The sequence below is a fragment of the Lycium ferocissimum genome, chromosome 8, assembly GCF_029784015.1.
Source record: "Lycium ferocissimum isolate CSIRO_LF1 chromosome 8, AGI_CSIRO_Lferr_CH_V1, whole genome shotgun sequence".
Classification (NCBI taxonomy): Eukaryota; Viridiplantae; Streptophyta; class Magnoliopsida; order Solanales; family Solanaceae; genus Lycium; species Lycium ferocissimum.
Window position 1 is genome coordinate 24,961,834 of NC_081349.1, and position 20,901 is coordinate 24,982,734.

General features: G+C 32.9%; 1 protein-coding gene across 4 annotated transcripts; it reads left to right on the forward strand.

Moving 5' to 3' along the window:
• The first annotated feature begins 1,043 nt into the window (after positions 1-1,043).
• LOC132067680 (LOB domain-containing protein 42-like) lies at positions 1,044-12,860 on the forward strand. Of its 4 annotated transcripts, XR_009417201.1 has the most exons (3): positions 1,046-1,312; positions 1,973-2,809; positions 2,867-2,949. XR_009417201.1 is itself a non-coding variant. In XM_059460983.1 (2 exons), exons 1-2 carry the CDS (start codon positions 1,123-1,125, stop codon positions 12,812-12,814), a joined length of 753 nt encoding a protein of 250 aa, XP_059316966.1. In that variant the 5' UTR covers positions 1,044-1,122; the 3' UTR covers positions 12,815-12,860. The 4 variants fall into 4 exon arrangements, 3 of the variants coding, with proteins under 3 accessions (XP_059316966.1, XP_059316967.1, XP_059316965.1); XM_059460983.1 differs by lacking the exons at positions 1,973-2,809; positions 2,867-2,949 and adding an exon at positions 12,252-12,860 and having other exon boundaries at positions 1,044-1,312; XM_059460984.1 differs by having other exon boundaries at positions 1,045-1,312; positions 2,036-2,949.
• Positions 12,861-20,901: the final 8,041 nt, after the last annotated feature.

Sequence of the window (20,901 nt, forward strand, 5' to 3'; positions counted from 1 at the left end):
TTTGCTTCCGCCGCCATTAATCAAGGATTATCTTAAATTATCCACTTATTGTAGAATAGGATATCACTTTTTCAAATTTCCTAGACATCATTAATCCATGTCTTAGCTCTGATATATGTTGAATAAATGGTAAATGTCTTATAATAAAGTAAAAACACCATTATTAACTGAAACTTTCTCAACAGGCCAAGCCTTATTTAGACGTGGAACCAAGTTGTTTTGTATTTTAATATAAACTAATAAACTATATATAAAGTTTTAGTAGTTTAAGTTAACTTCTGTTTTTTTTTTTCTGAAGATGTGAGGTTATTTCTTTATTAGTTTGTAAAAAAAGTGATACAATTATATATTTTAAACCTTTTATTTTATTCTTAATAATAAGGTTTTACAACCACAAAAATATTATCTCCTATTTTCATACTTAGACCTTAAAATTCATATAGCAACATAAATACATATGGCATGTTAAAATTGCAAAAGTCATTCCACCCCCCCCCCCCCCCCCCCCTTAAATTTCATGCCAAATTAAACTGTGTTGGAGTACTATTTTTTAAAAGAACTTCTTGAGCATATAATAAACAAATAGATATTTGATTTTCACATAAAAGGCATGCCACGCTAACTAAAAAAGAGGCCCAAATAATGGGAGAACTTTTTTTAAAGTACCAACTTGTGGATTCATTCTTAAAAAATAAACGGAGAAAACAATTTATGGTTTTCAGGTATTGCTTGGTCACCCAAACATGACATAAATCCCCCACCCCCAACTCCCCTTGCCCTTCTTCTACGGGTTTTATTTTAGGTACGGTTTCAGTGAACTCAGTAATTTTTGCTCATAGCTTATATAATTTATGAATATTTGATCGTGAATCCTGTTATTATAGTGATTTAATTATAAATTATTGTATGAACTTATAAACTTCAAATTCTGGATCCACACCGATTTGCTTGGTCATCCAAACATGACATTAGCCTCAACCCCACCCCCACCCCCCTCAAGCCCCAACCCCTTTCTTCATTGATAAATACCCCTTTTCTCCATTTCTCCGCCATCATTATAAACATTTTTCCTCTCTTTTTTTCTTCAGTTCTCTCATCTTTTTGTGCTTATTATTTTGAAGCATGAGAATGAGCTGCAATGGGTGCAGAGTTCTTAGAAAAGGTTGTAGCGAGAATTGTAGTTTAAGGCCATGTCTTCAATGGATCAGATCCCCTGATTCTCAAGCTAACGCTACTGTTTTTCTTGCTAAATTTTATGGCCGTGCTGGTCTCATTAACCTCATCAATGCTGGTCCCGATAATCTCCGCCCTGGTATATATTATTATCGTCTTCATTTTATATGACACTCTTTTCTGTTTAAAAAAAAGTATACACATCTTGTATCCTTTGAATTTTTTTAAAGTTAAATTACTTACCTTTTTTTTGTTTTTAATCTATTATTATAGTCGTAAAATGTTATGGTACCTTTAAATCGTAACTCATAAGGTGTTAAAGGTGTAAACAAGTTTAATTTTCTTAGTTACTGCCATGTACTCCATTTGTCAAGCTTTATGTGATTCAATTATTATTATTTTAAAGAGTTGAATGAGTTTTCTTTTACTACTGATGCTTCTTAAATATTTCAAATTGTTAATTATTGCGATTTGAAATAACTTTTGTGTTGTTTCTAAATATTTTTTTGCTTTGAAAAACTTGAAGATTTTATGTTAGAATTCACACAAAAATTAGATCGTTTGACTCTAGTTCTTTGAATCGTCTACCATAAAGTGAGACAGAGGGAGTAAAAAGGAAGCAGGTAGCATTTAATTGAATATACTCGTATCAAAATCGGATATAAATTTATTTAAGTTCACTAAAATTCCAAATTATAAAATTGAAAACTTGAATCTGTCTTTCTGAGAGGTAATGCATGCAGATGAAAAATCTTGAAATGATTTTGCTCTGATTCTGTTTTTTTTTTCCTTTTTTCAGCAGTATTTAGGTCTCTTTTATATGAGGCTTGTGGCCGGATAATCAACCCCGTAAACGGTTCAGTCGGGTTGATGTGTTCTGGGAATTGGCAGCGTTGTCAAGAAGCTGTTGAATCAGTTCTCAATGGCTCAACAATCATGCAAGTCCCAATCAACGATGATGATAATAGTTCTTCAGATCATCAAGAGGCTCATCAAATGATCACACCGTTAAAAAGCTGTGATATTCGACACATTTCAAAGGACTCATCAAGTTCGGTGCACCAGCAAGTCAAAACCGGGAATGGGCGGTTCAAGCGTAAGGCCACTAAAGTAGATGCTTCTTCTGCAGAAGAGTACTTGATGAATAACGAGCTCCCATCAAAGTTTAGTATAACCGGATGGGATTGCTTTGATCAAATTGAAGAAGAGTTGAAACGTGCCCCGAGTCATGACTCGCTCTCTGTTGAGACTGTTGAACCGTCCTTGCTGGCGAACCGGGTTGAACCGGGTTTGCCTGTGAAATTGGAGGAAGATTGTGATGTAGGATTAGACCTCACTCTTGGGTTGATGAGTCCAGCGTAATAAGATGTTAATTAATCAGTTTCCTTTTTAATGGTTTTTTTTTTTTTTAATCTCTTAAGAGTTTTTGTTTTATTTTGGGGGCATATACGAATAGATAGAGGTAAAAGAAGTGTAATTATGTAGAGATGTTACTTAATGTAATGAATGAAGTTGTCACAACATCGAGTTTAGTGACAAAGTGATTATAGTGGTCTTAACTAAAACTAGTTGCAACAAATATTTCAAGATTTTGCTCCTAGCGTTATATATCTTTATATTCTGAACTTGCTTCTTAGTACGAGGGAAGAGACGAAGAATTCTAGTTCTAGTTCTGCTTCTGCTTAATCCTTAGAAGTATTGCTTTGCAATTGAATCTTTAGAACTATATGTCTAAGAGGGCGAGGAGCTTTATAGTCAAATCCGGTTCTGCCTCCTCCTATAATACTGATCTATTATATTCCATCAATTCCACCTACAAGCAACTCATTTTAACCCTGCATTTGCTTAGCAAAATATATCTGGTTCTATCTCCGCTTGGCTAACTGAAAGTCTTCTACATATATAATTTTAGTGCTACATACAGTACGAATTAAATTCCGAACCTATACATTTAAAAGTATGTGGAGAGTTCAATGTTAAGAGTCTTTATAATTGAATCCAACAAGTTGAAATTCTGAATCTTTCTCCTTTCCACCCTAATATAATTAACGAGCTTTATATTTTTCTTAGATTAAGCTTTATATTAACAAGCTTTATAATGTTTTCTTCCCTCTCTTTGTTGTCCCCAAAGATATAGCAATAGTAGTCGTCGTTTTTAAGACATCAAGATCAATAGATTTAGTAATGGCAGAAAAGACATGTAGATCATTAAACTCAACAAGAAAAAGGAGCTAAAAGGGATTGGTCATGACAGAGAAGTAGGTAATATCAAGAAAGATGAAGAAAGAAGAGCACGTGGGAGAGCATGGAAGAAATTTTGTCGACAAATGCTATACATGCAATGGCAAAGTGGAGTTTGGAGTGTGCCGACTTTTTGAGAAAAGTTTCAGGCATACTTTTGCCTTATTTCTGGATCATAGACATGAGGAAAATGCTAGGCTAGCTGGAGGACAGGTTCCCAGGAATCTAGGGGCTTCTATGCAATTAATTAATAGAACAAATATATTATTTCGCCCATTCTAATTTATGCGATATAGTTTGGATTAACGCATGAGTGCAAAAGAAAAATAAAAAATTGTCATCTTAAACATGTCATAGCATTTGTAGAATTTTTGAAATTTGTAGCCTTAAACATGCCATAATATTATGTGTTACAAAAATTTCTCTCTAAGGAATGAGAACTAGTGTAAAATTAATAATTTCTTAATTTAGAAGTGTGTCTTTTTTTAGAAATAATAAGCCAAGAAAAAGTGTATCATATGAACTGAAACTAGTAATCTTTATTATAGCATGATCATCTAATTTAATTTGTTGATATTGATATGCGCAAGATCAAGTTAAATTTGTTGTATGCACAAGGTACTTGCTAATTGAAATATCAATTATCTCAATACCTGATGAGCTTAAGTTACATATAAAAATTTGAAATTCTTAATTTAAAATAATTGTACAATAGGTAAAAGTGCTTGATAAGGTAAAACTTTCTTACAATATAATGTATATAACTTAAACCCTATCTCTATATATATGCCACTCAAGGTGGACACAAGGTAAACCCTGTCTAATGACTCTATGCATTGCCGCATTGTTATTCACGCTCAATTTTTTGTACTAACAATATAAAATTTGTTCACTATTAACGTATATAGCTTAAATCAAAATCATAAAATGTGCATAGACATTTTTCACAATTGTAATGCAAGTTTAAAATGGTTTTAGCATATTAAAGAGCTAATTAGAAGGGGAGAGAAAAACATGGTGCGTGTGGTGTTGTGTAAGGAAAAAAAAAAGTAATAATTGACTCATGTTTAACGTAACATATCGAATTATATACTAGCTTACATCACGTGACAACAATAGCTTATATATATTGTATACTCCATTATATCTATTAGCTTTGAGTTTTAATTGGGACCTTATATACTAACCAACGAGTGCTTCTCAATTAAGAAAGAGTAAAAAACAATGCCATTATGGGTTGCTGACTTGTTGCCAGTAAGCCTTGTTGGTTCGTCACATATTCGTCTTGACTAATACAATTTGAACTTGAGTGAATAAAACACACACAAAACACAAAACACAAAACAAAAACTAAAAAAACCCTCAATATTTCTAATATCTCGTCTTTTTGTACGGAAGAAAATATTTATTAATTTTTTCATGCTTCGTTGGTTAAAATATTTTAAAAGATAGTTTTTTAAGGAAAATAAGTTCTTAAAAATGAGGAAAATGATTGTTTTAGTAGCAGTAGAAAAAGAAAGTTCCATAAGTGGCATTCCAAGCTTATTGTTTCCTCCCTACGCGGCAACAACCTAAATCCCCACCCCGACAGAAGCAAAGTAAGAGTTTGAAGCTTATGAGTTCTTGGATTCTAGTCGTTTTAAGTTACTTAATTGCTTTTAAATTAATAATTTGTACATATTCATAGGACTTTGTAACACAAATATATAATTTGGATAAAAATTACCAGTTCAGCTGAACCAGTAACCAATATTCTAGCTTTGCCCCTGACCCCCGCCATCCCCCACTGGCCCGCTCAGCCTTACCCCCAGTGTTTTACCCTTGGGGCAATATTTTTTTCGTACTTATCAAGCATCATAAATGATTAAAAAACCCACTTATTTTTCGTAGATAACGGTTTTCTACGTACCAAACACACCCTGAGTCCTTAATTTAAAATTGATTTTCAAGTAAAGATAGTGCCTTTCATCTTCTAATCTCCAACTGCAACTTGCAGTTTTTATGGTTGAAGAAGGCATGTGCCAGGCACAAGCCAATTATATACACATAATTTTTTTTGGTTGAATTAGAAATATTCTAAGATGACAGCACGGATGACGAAATTGGGCATGGAAGTGATTTAATTAATTCTTAATTAGAGGGTTTGATTATTTTATAACAAGCTGAAGTCAAGAGAGTATCTAGATTCATTGTGCTCAAGTTTCCATTATGCAAACATGTGGAGCCATGATTTGCTAATCCAATTTTATTATTAGCATAAGCTTTCTTAATAATTTTTGCTTTGGCAAGTCGCCTCATAATTTTATTGTAAAATATCACTAATATCACTGTCTTGCTGTTGCTAGTTTTTGGACATAATCAACTTAGCAGGGTTATGAGGGGTACCTCTTTTTATATTTTTAATTCTGTCCATGGTCATATGAAAATAAGAAAGAAGAACGATTGGGGCAACTACATTGTCGTTAACTACTAGCTGACTCAATAATTAACTGCTTCATTAATTCAAAGCTTTAACTAACACCTACTTTCTGAACTCTCGTAAATAATTTGTGTTGACTTGTTTGTAGAAAGATAAATGGAGTACAAGCAATGCCGGTTAATTTTGTAAAATAAAGTTATCATTTTCTAAGGTGGAAATGATATTTTGACAAAAACATTCAGAGCTAAAATACGTAACAACTCAAACAAAAGGTACCGTTCAAATTTTTGATAAGGAAAACTTCAGCACAATGTCCTCGAGTTCGAAAAATTCATGAAGTTTGACTATTGTCAATTTAAACTTTATAAAATTTTAATAAAAATTGAAATGGTAAATACTCATACTCCAGAAATTTGTTAAGTTTGTACTATTAGAATGAAATAATGTTTAATATGGGTGAAATAAGTACCATGAGTGAAACAATATTGAAGGATTACTTCATTCGTGGATAAAATTAATATAGTATAAGTTTTTCACTCAAGGTACCGCTACGAACTCCAAATATTTTTGTGGAGTTTCAAGTTTTACCAGTTAAACTTTGTGATTATGTCGTGGAATTCAAACAAGCCTTATTAAAAAAAATTGTATCTTATACAAGTGAAACACGGAACAACTCTAATGCTCTGTGTTGGAGTTTGAAGCTTTGACAAGTGAAATTTCAACATAATATTGTAATGAACTTTGAAAAAATATTGATAAAGTTTCAAAATGTGCAATCCAAACTTTAGTAAATTTTTCTAGAGCTTTTCGTGTTTTTAGCTAGTGATATTTTTATCACAACTTTCTTTCCGCACTAAAAATGGCTAGAATTTTAATATTTTAAAATAACTGATTAAAGCTTAATTAGCTAGTGGTCCAAATAAAAAGTGATTTTTTTCCAATTTCTCCCATAATTTCACGCATGGTCTATATTAACAAGTGTTCGTTTCTTTTTTCTTTTCATACTAGAGGTAGCAAAATCAATTACTAATTTTTATAAGTAACTCACGTAAAGTATAGACAAACTGGATTACGACCTTTTTGTTTAGTCTAATTAAACACAAATAATCCATCAAGCTATTTCCTAATCTAATTTTCAACTGATATTAGTCTTCTTCTTTTTTACAGCACACCTCCGGCTTGCGGTTCTTTACCGAACCCTGCTAACCAGGGGTGTATGCACCAACAACATTATAAGTTGGGGTTCAATTGAACACCTAACTTTTGCGCGGAGCATAAGTTTATTTTTAAAAAATTTAGTAATATTGCAATATATAGTAGATATGAACCCATACCTTTTAAAATACAATGGGTCTAAGCTAAGAATCTTAAAAGATTGAACTCATAATATTTAAATCCATGATCCGTCTCTGCTGCTAACGCAGGATAATTTGTGCATCGGCTGTCCTTTTTTTTTAAATTATTATTAGTCTTATTTTTCTAAGGCTTGCTTTGACTGGTTATTACCTAATAACTCTATTGTAAAATATCAATTTCAGGTCTTGACCTTACAACATTTTTAACAGTGATGTAGTTGGAGACTCAATGGTATCTCTCTTTCCAAAATTATCTACTTCTGTTGCCGAACTTACATCATTAGTTTATCTTTTTTCTTTTATTCCAAGTACATTAGTATATAGCAAAGATAGTCTTGAGACTTGAGTACGTGGGAACAAAACATCAATAAAGAAAAGAAGTGTTTTGGGGCGTTTGTTTAGGAGAAACTGTGGTGGCTTCAAACTATGTAGAATTAATTTTTGTTATTGTCACTACCAGTGATGTGATGGGAAGGTTTAGATTTCTCCTTCCTTAACTTTAGGTTTTGTGTTCGTGTCACGATGTAAACTCATGACATCGTATTATCAGTTTTGGCTCTACATACCTCGCATATTTGTTCCCTAGCTACATTATTATCAAACTCAAAAGCACGCGTATAATATAAACTTGTGCTATGTTGTACACAACTTTTTACTTTGTCATTTCCTTTTTGTTGTAAATTTACCTAATGTTTCATATGTATTCCTTCTTCGGGAGTTTGTAAGTCTAAAAGTATGCCAGTTTTTTCTTTTTGACCCATCTTCATCGGCCCATCCTCCGACATAGACAACCCAATTCTAGCCCGTAAACAAGGAGTCTCTTAGCTCCTGTTGGCCATAGATTTTGAAGTTGAAATTTGAAACTTGAAAATTTGAGTTTTTGAAGTTGTGATTTTTGAAACTTGAAGTTATGTTTGGACATGCAATTTACTTGAAAAAATTTGAAGTTTTGTGATGGGAAGTGAAATTTCTCCAAAAACTGGTTGGAATTTGAAAATGTTTTGAAAATAAAGTTTTAAATTTGATAAGATTTCATGGCCAAACAGATATTTGAGGATAAATTTGCAAAATATAATCCCAAATCCATGGTCAAACGCTAGCTTAGTAAAAGTGTTTTACTCCATTAACGAGCTTATCTGAAATGAATTCATATTTAGCTAGTGAGGCCACTACATTCAGATGCTTAAAGAAAAAGAGAATTTATACTAATTTCTTGTATCCAACAAAAACACATCAGCCTTAGTACTCATATACATCATGGAGGGTTAACATACTTTAATCAATATTATGGTGGGAATCGTGCGTGGACTGTTTTTCACAAAACAGGTAGAACATGAACAAATAGCTACATATAGTAGCAGTTTATATATTAGGAAAAAGAAAATTAAAATAAAGTTAGTCTACAGTTTATCTTAGACACGGCTGTCTTATTGTTGGATCACAACCTATGTTCAAATTATTACGCCATTTGATTGGCTTAACTATTTATTTAATCATTATTATTTGGAAAAAAGATACTCGTCTAATTAAAGGTCAACTAATAAAGAGTTTCCTCATTTCTTTATTGTTTTTACATTTATTTACTTAAAACTATCTGTCAAAGTCATCAGACGCAGCAATGTCGATGGATTCCATCCATGGCATATACTTGAATCTGCCTAATAGTCCACCATGGATTATTTAATTAATAAATAGCTAGAGAACTTTTACTTTTCTACCTGTTCTTATTTTCCCAAATATATAATTGCAAGTTATAATTCTTTAAGAAAAGGCTACGTGTTAAAGGAATCATTTAAATCCATTTGTTGAATATGACGTGCAAGCCGTGATTCCCAACTTATACATGTACTTCCAATTTCCTCATGGAAAGAGTTAAAACGTCTTATTAGCACTTTCGGTCCTTCAACTATCAATAAATTTTTACTTTAGTCCTTCTGATATCGGACTAAGCACATTAAAACAGATTCCCAACCTGTACAATACATCTAATTTCCTCAAAGAGAGAGATAAGCTAATGGGTTAATAGCACGTTTTGTCCCTCAATAATTGGGAATTTCTTCATTTAATCCCTACAATATCGGACTAAATACATTAAACCTATAATTAATTGAATTGTAAAGTTTTGATTTTCTTGCTTGGCAATATTAATAAAATCACCATAATTATTAATCATTCCACCACTTAATCACTCATGTTATGTTATACTATTACTTCATATTTGGCGCCTGACGGTAATATAATTCTATAAATAATCAAATATAACATATTTTACACCTGAAAAAAATGCACATTTTTGTATGCTGAGGCATATATTATAAAAACCAAAAGAAGAATTTACCAATATTTTAGGAATCAAAAGTGCTATTATCCCAACGAATTAAATCTTACTACTATTTTCTAATTTTTCAATATTTAATTAAGAGAATCAAAAATCCTTTTCGTTTGTACTAGCCCCGTTTGGACATAGTTTGAAACCATGTTTGGACATACAATTTGAACATTTTAAGTTATATTTTTTCTTATAGACATAAAAATCACACAAATTGTGAAAACTATCAAAACATTCTCAATTCTTATATAATCTTACCAAATGAGCAAATCATAGTTTATAACAAAATTAGTACACTACTAGAAGGCTTTTCTAAAAAAATGCAACATCAATTAATCAAACTTTACTTCAATAAAAACGAAAATTTAACATGAATAGTAATATAACTACTCTTTAATATAATCTTCCCACATAAATTAAAGGTGGTAGACATAAATAAAGGTTGGTGGAAGTTAATGAGATTGGTAAATGATTGATGGGGGTAATTGTTAAAAATATTTGCCAACTTATGGGTCTTTTTTTACAAAATATAAACTTATGGGTTAAATTTTATATTTAAAAAGTTGAAACCATGGTTTCAAACCCCAAACCGTGCTTTTTGGATGATTTGGGGTTTGAAACCATGGTTTCAAACCATGACTGAAAAAGTATGTCCAAACGCTGGTTTGAAACCATGGCTTCAAACCATGATTTGAAAATTGATGGCCAAACGTACGCCTACTAACCCTCTGTTTGGATGGTTGTTTCCCGTGGTTCATTAATGTACAGTATGATATGGTATAGTGTGGTGTTGTATTGTATTGTACTGTATTAATGAACACAATGTTTGGATAGACTGTATCGTTTGTTGTGGTTTAATAACATTTGTATTGTTTGGTTTGACTGTATGGTACTGTATAATAACTTGTAAGTTTACTAAAATACCCTTAACTCTTAATTAGAAATTAATTTATATATATATATATATATATATATATATATATATATATATATATATATATATATATATATATATATATATATATATATATATATATATATAAAACTCGGTAAAGAATAAAATAGGAACTTTAAAAAATAAGTAGGTAGTGGGTAGGGGTGGTGGAGGGGTGGGTGGTGTGAGGTGGGTGGTTGTGGGATGAGAGTGGAGGTAGTGGGTGGTAGGGTGGGGGTGAGTGGTTGTGGGGGTGGGGCTGGGTGGTGATGAGGGGTAGTGGGTGGGGGTGGTGGAGGGGTGGGTGGTGTGGGATGAGGGTGGGGGTGAGTTGTTGTGAAGTGGGGTTAGGGGTGGTGAGGGGTAGTGGGTGGTGGTTGGGGTGGGTGGCGGAGGGAGTGGGGTAGTTAGGGGTGGAGGTGGGTGGTAGGGCGGGGTGTGTGGTGTGGGATGAGGGTGGGGGTGAGTTGTTGTGAGGTGGGTTTGGGCGGTGGTGAGGGGTAGTGGGTGGTGGTTGGGGTGGGTGGCAGAGGAGTGGGGTAGTTGGGGGTGGAGGTGGGTGGTAGAGCGGGGTGGGGGTGAGTGTCGGGGAGTGGGGGTGGGGGTGAGTGGTAGGGTGGGGGTGGGGTGGGTTGAATGGTGGAGGGTGGGGGTGGGGTGGGTTGAATGGTGGAGGGTGGGGTATAATGGAGAAATAAAATACGTAACCACCAAATCCGTGGTTTCAAAAATTGGGACTTTTCATGGTTATATAACCATGGAATGAACCACGGGTTTACAACACCATACCACATAATTTTAAAAACAATGGAAACAATATGGTTTCATAGAAAACCATACGTTAATGAACCACCGGAAACCACCATCCAAACAGGGGGTAAGAGTCTACGACCACTTTTAATCACTGATTGAAAAGCCAGGTAAGTTTTTTAGTGGTAATTGGTGACGTCGAGCATCTTTATTAGGTCTCTGACTAAACTAATCAAGCAGTTTAATAATATAATATATCAGATCTTTTAAATTTAAAATAGATTAGCAAAACGATGAAGTTTCTCCGCATAATTAGAATAGAAAAATATGGATTTGACATTTCAACCCTAATTAGTCATTGGATGTTTAATTAGTGATAGCCATCTTCTGATAATTTAATGGGATAAGTGCTTTATTACGATCTTGATAAGGACCTGTTTAATTATTAAGGGCCTTAGGAAGAAAACGGATTATGATTTATGAGCAGTGTTGATTCGTCACAGCATAGAGAGTTATTTTTTATTTTTTTTATTTTTAATTTTGTTTTTTTGGACAATCATGGAGGAGGGTTACTAGAAAATAATAATATTATTGAACATATATTAATAGTTTAGGAAGTAGGTAAATAAAACTTTCCACAATGTGATGGCGTAGACAATCATGCCAAGAGAGATTAGTTTATTTTATGTCATTTTGTTCATTACTAATTTAAGAATATAGACATATCTTAAATCAAAATCCAAAAATATATATGATAGAATATGTTATGGTCAACCCTCACAACCTTACTTGGCGCAAATTATAGATTTTCTTATCCAATTTTTGTCTGATTATTAGAAGCAAACTTAACAATTCAAAAGGGTTTTAAGGTACTCAAAGTCAAATACTAAAAATAACAAATTAAAACAGTATTGCATCATAGACTCACTTAATTATAAACACTAATATCTGATAAACAATATGTCATAGCTTGCATAAGATATAATGGGATGTTCAAGTTCCAATAAATAGCACATTTTTTGTGATCTTTTCTTTTTTTCCTTTTCTCAGCACTATTTAGGTCTCTTTTATATAAGGCTTGTGGCCGGATAATTAACCCCGTAAATGGTTCAGTCGGGTTGATGTGTTCTGGGAATTGGCAGCGTTGTCAAGAAGCTGTTGAATCAGTTCTCAATGGCTCCACAATCATGCAAGTCCCAATCAATGACGATGATAACAGTTCCTCAGATCATCAAGAGGCTCATCAAATGATCACAACGTTAAAAAGCTGTGATATTCGACACATTTCAAAGGACACATCAAGCGGGGTGGTTCACCAGCAATTCAAAACCAGGAATGGGCGGTTCAAGCGTAAGGCCACTATTGATGCTGCAACAGCAGAAGAGTACTTGATGAACGAGCCGCCTTCAAAGTTTAGTATAACCGGATGGGATTGCTTTGATCAAATTGAAGAGGAGTTGAAACGCGCACCTAGTCATGACTCGTTCTCTGTTGAAACGGTTGAACCGTCCTTAATGCTAGCGAACCGGGTTGAACCGGGTTTGCCTGTGAAATTGGAGGAGGATTGTGATGTAGGATTAGACCTCACTCTTGGGTTGATGAGTCCAGCGTAATAAGATGTTAATTAATCAGTTTCCTTTTTAATGGGCTTTTGGTTTTTTTTTTTTTTTTTTTTTAATCTCTAGAGTTTTTGTTTTGTTTTGAGGGCATGTACGAATAGATAGAGGTAAAGGAAGTGTAATTATGTAGAGATGTCGCTTAATGTAATGAATGAAGTTGTCACAACATCGAGTTTAGTGACAAAGTGATTATAGTGGTCTTAACTAAAACTAGTTGCAACAAATATTTCAAGATTTTGCTCCTAGCGTTATAGGAATATATCTTTATATTCTGAACTTGCTTCTTAGTACGCGGGAAGAGGTGAAGAATTCTAGTTCTGCTTAGTCCTTAGTACACCACAAGAAAGAAAACATTTGGCAACAAAAATTTTTTTGTTGACAGAGATAGGTTATTGTTGTAAAAAGTACTTTTGGCAATAATATTTTTTTTATTGTTGCATAAACTTTTCCCAACGGCTGTTATTGCAACGACATGCAACAACTTTTTTTTTTTAGTTGTCAAAAATACTTTTTGCAACAATAGTCAATGTTATATGACAACAAAATTAAAATTTTTGGCAACAAAAAAAAGTTCATTTTTAAAAGATTCATCATATATGCCAACAACAAAACTAAGTTATTGTCAAATATTGACTTTTGCCAACTATATTATTTCTGTTGCCAAAAGAGCTGTTGTAATTTCTATACTTTTTTATAGTGGTAGTATTGTTATTTTTAGAACTATATGTCTAAGAGGGCTTTAAATCCCGGTTCTGCCTCCCTATAATACTGATTTATTCCGTCAATTCCACCTACAAGCAATTCATTTTAACCCTGTATTTGCATCTCCACTTGCCTAACTGAAACAATCTTCTACATATATAATTTTAGTGCTACAAACAGTATTAATTAAATTCCGAACCTATATAGTTGAAAGTATGTGGAGAGTTCAATGTAAAGAATCTTAATAATTGAATCCATCAAGTTGAAATTCCGAATCTTTCTTTGTTTCCACCCTAATATAATTAACAAGCTTTATATTTTTCTTAGATTTGGATTCATATAATGTTTCCTTCCCTCTCTTTGTTGTCCCCAAAGAAATAGCAATAGTAGTCGTTGTTTTTAAGACGTATCAAATTCAATAGATTTAGCAATGGCAGAAAAGACATGTATATCATTAAACTCAACAAGAAAAAGGAGCTAAATGGGATTGGTCATGACAGAGAAGTAGCTAGGTGATATAATGGGGGAAGAAAGAAGAGCACGTGGGAGTGCATGGAGGAAATTTTGTCGACAAATGCTATACATGCAATGGCAAAGTGGAGTTTGGAGTTTGCCAAAGTTCTTGAGAAAAGTTGCAGGCATACTTTTGCCTTATTTCTGGATCATAGACATGATGAGGAACATGCTAGGCTAGCTGGAGGACAGGTTCCCAGGAATCTAGGGGCTTTTATGCAATTAATTAATAGAACAGATATATTATTTCGCTCGTTTTAATTTATGCGATATTGTTTGAATTAACACAGAGCGCTTTTTTAAAAAAATAAAACATGTGATAACATTTGTAAAAAAATTTTTTAAACATGTGATAACATTTGTCAATTAACTTTTAAAATTTGTGGACTTAAACATAGCATAAACTTTGTATGGTTATAAAAACTTCTCGTTAAGGATAACAAGAAATTTTAATATAAACTTAGTTATTTCTCAACTTATAAGTGTGTCTTTTAAAAAAAAAAAAAAAAGTGCATCACATGAACAGAAACTAAGGGATACTAGTAATCTTCATCGTAGTATGATCATCTAATTTAATTTGTTGATATTGATCTGCGCAAGATCAAGTTAAATTTGTTGTTTGCACAAGGTACTTGCTATTGAAATATCAATTAACTCAATAGCTCCGTGAGCTTAAGTATATATATTGCGCCAATTATAAAAAATCTGAGATTTTTAATTTTAAAATAAGTTAATTGTACAATAAATAAAAGTGACTTGACAATGTAAAAATTTCTTGCACTACAATGTATCCTATCACTTAAACTCTACCTCTATATATCTATAAAACCTCTCTAATGACTCCACACATTGCCGCATTGTTATTCACGCTAAATTTTTGTTGCATTAACAATATAAAATTTGTACACTATTATCTTATCTAACTTAAATCAAAATCATAAAATGTGCATAGAACAATTGCAATTCAAGTTTAAAAAAGTTTTAGCAAATTAAGTAAAGAGCTAATTAGAAGGGGATAGAAAAACATGGTGCGTGTGGCAGGGGCGGATTTAGAGGGTTAGTAGATTACAGTGTATATATAGGGTAAATTTTCTGTATTTATGTACCTATATTAACTTTTGAACACCCTAAACAAATGCAAAAGGTTAGCTCAAGCGCTCTAGGGTGTTCAAAGTTTTATTTAGTGTCCTAGGTTCGATTCCCAGGGACAACATTATTTTTTAAATTTAGTTTTGTTGTTTTTTTTCAACCCCTAAGTGAAAATTTTAGATCCACTACTGACGTGTGATATGATGTAAGAAAAAGAGTAGTTGACTATACTGTTTAACGTAACATATCCAGTTATATACTTGCTTACATCACATAACAACAAAGTTTATATATATTTATATTCATTATTGCTATTAGTTTTGAGTTTTAATTGGGACCCTATTTACTAGCCAACAATTTGTGAATGTTTTCAAACTCAAATCTTTGGAAGCTTCTCAATTAAGAAAGAGTAAAAAACAATGCCATTATGGGTTGGTGACTTGTTGCCAATTAACCTTGTTGGTTCGTCACATATTCCTCTTGACTAATCCAATTTGAACTTGAGTGAATAAAACACACAGACATACACAAAAAAAAACCCACAGTATTTCTAATATCTCGTCTTTTGGCATGAAGGAAAATATGTTTCAATTTCTTAATGTTTGGTTGATTAAAATATTTTTTTAATGAAAATGACTACTCTATTATGAGTAGCGAAATCAAGTTCTATAAGTGGCTTTACAATATCATTGTCCGCCCCCCCCCCCCCCCACCAATCCCCATCCAGCCCACACACACACTCCGCCCCTTGACCACCCCTCCCCGCCAGAAGCAGAGTCAGAGTTTGAAGCTTGTGATCAGCTCTTGAATTTTAATCTTTTTAAGTTACTTAATTTGTTATAAATAAATAATTTATACACATTCAAAAGACTTTTTAATACAACCACATAATCCGGATAAAAACTATCAGTTTGGTTGAACCAGTAACCAATTTTTTAGCTGTGCCCACAACCCCGCCACCCCCCACTCCTCACTCACCCCCCATCCCGTAGTGTTTTCCTAAATTACAAATAAATGCTTTTGGGGCAAGTTTTTTGTGCACTTATCAAGCACACCATCAAATAATTTTAAAAAACCACTTATTTTGCATAGATAGCGGTTTTCTACATACCAAACACACCCTAAGTCCTTAATTTAAAATTGATTTTCAAGTTAAGATTAGTGCTTTCATCATCTAATTTCCAACTGCAACTTGCAGTTTTTATGGTTGAAAAAAGGCATGTGCCAGGCACACGCCATGTATAAAAATTCTAAGATGACCGCATGGATGACGAAATAGGGCATGGAAGTGATTCAATTAATTCTTAATTAGAGGGTTTTATTATTTTATAACAAGCTGAAGTCAAGATAGTATCTAGATTCATTGTGTTCAAGTTTCTATAATGCAAACATGTGGAGCCATGATTTGCTAATCCAATTATTTTACTAACACATAAAACTTTCTTAATTAGTTTTAATTTTCGCTTTGGCAGGTCGCCTCATAATTTTATTGTAAAATATAACTAATATCACTGTCTTGCTGTTGCTAGTTTTTGGACATAATCAACTTTACAAGCATTTGCGGATTATAAATGGTACCTGTTTTTATTTTTTATTATTAAATTTTGTCCATAGTCAGAAGAAAATAACAAAAGAAGAACCATTGGAGCAATCGCATTGTCGTTAAGTAGATGACTCAATAATTAACTACTTCATTAATTCAAAGCTTTAATTAACTAACACCTACTTTCTGGACTCTTGTAAATAATTTGTGTTGATATGTTTAGTAGAAAGATTATTAGAATACAAGCATTGCGGCTTAGTTTCGAAAATATTAATTCGGATGGTCCGCTTTTGAATTCTTACTTAATATTTAGTCACCATTTGAAATATAATCACTTTTTAAAGCGGAAATAACATTTGCTCAAAAAATACTTATAGCTAAAATACGAAACAAAGTTTGAAACTTTGACAAATAAAACTCCAGCACAATATAATGGAGTTCGAGAAGTTTATGAAATTGAACCTTTATTAGTTCAATATCTCTAAGAATTTTTGTATGAAGTTTTAATCAACTGATAAATGTTCATACTCTAAGAATTTGTTAAGTTTATAATGTTAGAGGGATTTTTTTTTTACTGTGAATGAAATGATGTTAAAAATTTTGTTAATCGAAATAAATACCATGAGCTAAATAATATCTCCTCAAATAAATTTCACAGCGTTGTTTCACTTATTGTATCTCCTGATACAAATTTCTTATGTGGAATTAAACGGACACCATGAGTGAAGGATTATTTCACTTACGTACCTAGCCTCTTCAAATTCATATATTCAGCACAGAACCAAAAAAAAAAAAAAAAAACTCTTCAAACACAAGACACTTTTTTGGATTGTTAAGTTCTACGAGCTTTCTTCATTTCTTGGGGTTTAAACAAGCATTACTACAACAACAACAACATACCCAGTGAAATCCCACAATGTGAGGTATGGGGAGGGTAAAGTGTACAGGACCTTACCCCTATCTTGGAAGATAGGGAGGTCATTTCGAAAGACCCTCGGCTCAAGAGAAAACATGACGAGAAAATGTCAGATAAGCACAAGCAGTTCAAAGCAATATGAAAATGAAACTAACGAAAGCGAAAAAGCCATGATAAAGCAGTCCGAAAAAAAGAAGAAGCAATAGCTACCACAGCTAAATAAGATAATCAAAGTACAAGAAACAACATATAGTAGCAAGAATCAAAGAACAATAAACTATAGATCAAAACTGCGACTACTAGTACGAAGGGATACGCGGGACTACCTACTAGCGTTCTACCCTAATTTGAGTCCTTCATAACCTCCTATCTAAAATCATGTACGAAGTGGTTTAAAAAAAAGCATTACTATTAAAAAGAAATCAATCTTATAAATTAAAGTAAAACACTGAAGTGGTTTAAACAAGCATTACTATTAAAAAGAAATCAATCTTATAAAAGTAAAACATGGAACAGTGTCAATACCCGGTGATGAGTTTTCAGCTTTGCCAAGTGAAACTCTATCACAATGTACTAAAGTTTGAAAAATCTTGGAGTTTGAATTGATAAAAATTCAAACTCCAGTAAAAATTTCTATAGTTTTTTGCGTTTTAATTAAGAATATTTTTGTGCAAATTTTATTTTTGTATTAAAAATGGACTGAACTTTGATTATTTTTAAAAGACTCGATAAAACTTATTTAACTGTCAAAAAATTAAAGTGGCTGTTTGCCAATTTACCTGTTAATTAGGCGTGGTGTACACTTACAAGTAATCTAATTTTCAACTGATATGTCTGCTTCTAAGGCTTGCTTTGGCAGGGTATTGCCTAATAATTCTATTGTAAAATATCAGTAACTTCAAATCTTGACCTTGCTACTTTTTTTACAGTGATTTAATAGGACACTCAATGCTGCCCCGCTTTCCAAAAGTATTTACTTTTGTTGGGTAACATATATGTATCATTAGTATATCTTTCTAAGAAAATCTAACTTCATTAATGTATAGCAAAGAGAATTTTGAGTAAGTAGGAATAAACCACAAAAACAAAAAACAAAAAAAAGAGTGTTTGGGGGCATTTGTTTAGAAGAGGGTGAAGTGGCTTCAACTATGCGGAGTTAATTCTAATATTCTACGCGCGTACAATCAAGTGATATGTGATTGAAAGATTTAGATTCCTCTTTCTTAACTAAAGGTTTCAGGTTCATTTTATGATCTAAGCGGTGACACGTAGTATCTGCTTTAGCACAATAGATTTCACGAATTTAACTCTCAGATTACATCATCATCGAGCCCTAAAGAGCACGTATCATGTGAACTTGTTTGTGTTTTATAAAGCTGTGAGCTTTTCTTGCCTCACTTGATGTAGATTTATTTATTTAAAATTTATTTATTTAAAGTGTCTTGTCCAAACGTTCTTCAGAAGCTTGTGATGGGCCCAACCTCAGTGATGGGCCCTACAAAACGAAGATTGTCTTGTTAGAAGCATTTTATTATTATTCTATTGGAAAAGGGCCAAATATACCCCTGTACTATCGGAAAAGGGCCAAATATACCCCTCGTTATACTTTCGGTCCAATTATACCCCTATCGTTATACTTTGGATCCAAATATACCCCTCCCATTATACTTGGGCACAAATATACCCCTCATTTTAACGGACGGACACATGTCATCATTTTATTGCCTATTTTAATTATCTCCTAATTAATTAAAATCTAAAACCCCTAACCCATACTTATACCACGGAAAGCAAGCTCAAAAGACTTCTTCATCAATGGCTGCTACGATTAGAAATATCTCGTCAAAAGCTGATAACATTATAATCAAAGAAAACACATCTCGTCAATGGCTTCAAAATTCGAGATTGCAACGGTGATTTTCAAAGGGGGTGGTGGGGGTTCAGTGGCGACGGAGAGGAGAGGGGAAGAAGGGCGGTAGATTATCGTCGTCGACAGCGGAGATGGAATCACGAAGGTAAGTGATAAAGGCTTCCACGTCAATAGGGAAGAAGAAAAAATTGAGTCACAATGAAAAGGAAATTGCTACGAAATTTTCGAGCCATAGCTCTGAGAAGGATAGTAATGGGGGAATCAGAAGGTCATAAATTTTGAACATATGTGAGGAATTTTTTCAATAGGAAGAAGAAGAAGGGGCAAATGATTGAAATTCTTGAGCCAAACGGAATTGGAATTGGAATTATTGTTGGTATACAGTTTGTTTATTATTTCTAATCATAGCAGACATTGATGAAAAAGCTTTTTGAAGCTTGCTTAGGGGTTTTAGATTTTAATTAATTAGGAGATAATTAAAATAGGTAATAAAATGATGACATGTGTCCGTCCGTTAAAATGAGGGGTATATTTGTGCCCAAGTATAATGGGAGGGGTATATTTGGACCCAAAGTATAACGGTAGGGGTATAATTGGACCGAAAGTATAATGAGGGGTATATTTGGCCCTTTTCCGATAGTACAGGGGTATATTTGGCCCTTTTCCGTTATTCTATTAATGAGCCTCTCTGAAATGAATCCGAATTAGCAAGTTTGAAATACCAAATGTCTAAAATAAAAAGGAGAAAAAGTAATACTCCATAGTAATTCTTTGCCTTCTTGTCTCTAATAACGAAAACACATCAGCCCTAGTACTCGGTACTCACATACATCATGGAGGGTTAATATACTTTAATCAATATAGGGAGTCGTGCGTGGGCTGTTTTTCACAGGACAGATAGCACATGGTCAAATAGCTACATATAGTAGCATTTTATAAATTGGGAAACAGAAAAAATAAAATAATGTTAATCTACAGTTTATCATAAACACGGCTGTCTTATTAATTACTGGATCACAACCTATGTTTAAATTATTAAAATTATCCCGTTTGATTGGCTTAACTATTTATTTAATCATTAGTTTATATGAAAAAGATAACACTCTTATTATAAGGTCAACTAATGAAGAGTTCCCCATTTGTTTATTTTTTTCTCATTACTTTATTTAAAACTATCTGTCAAAGTCATCAGACGCAGCAATGCCGATGGATTCCATTGATGGGTATATACTGGAATCTGCCTAATATTCCACCATGGATTATTCATTAAAAATAACAAGAGAACTTTTACTTCTCTACCTATTTATTATTATAATAATTATTTTCCAAATAAAAAATTGCAAGTTATAATCTTTTAAACAAAAGGCTACATGTTAAAGGAATTATTTAAATCTATTTGTTGAATATGACGTGCAAACCGTGATTCCCCACTTGGACATATACATTCA

Coding starts and splice junctions, on each gene's coding strand:
- LOC132067680 (XM_059460983.1), top strand. CDS start 1,123: ATGAGAATGAGCTGCAATGGGTGCAGAGTTCTTAGAAAAGGTTGTAGC. Junction 1,313..12,251: donor TCCCGATAATCTCCGCCCTG/GTATATATTATT, acceptor TCCTTTTCTCAG/CACTATTTAGGTCTCTTTTA.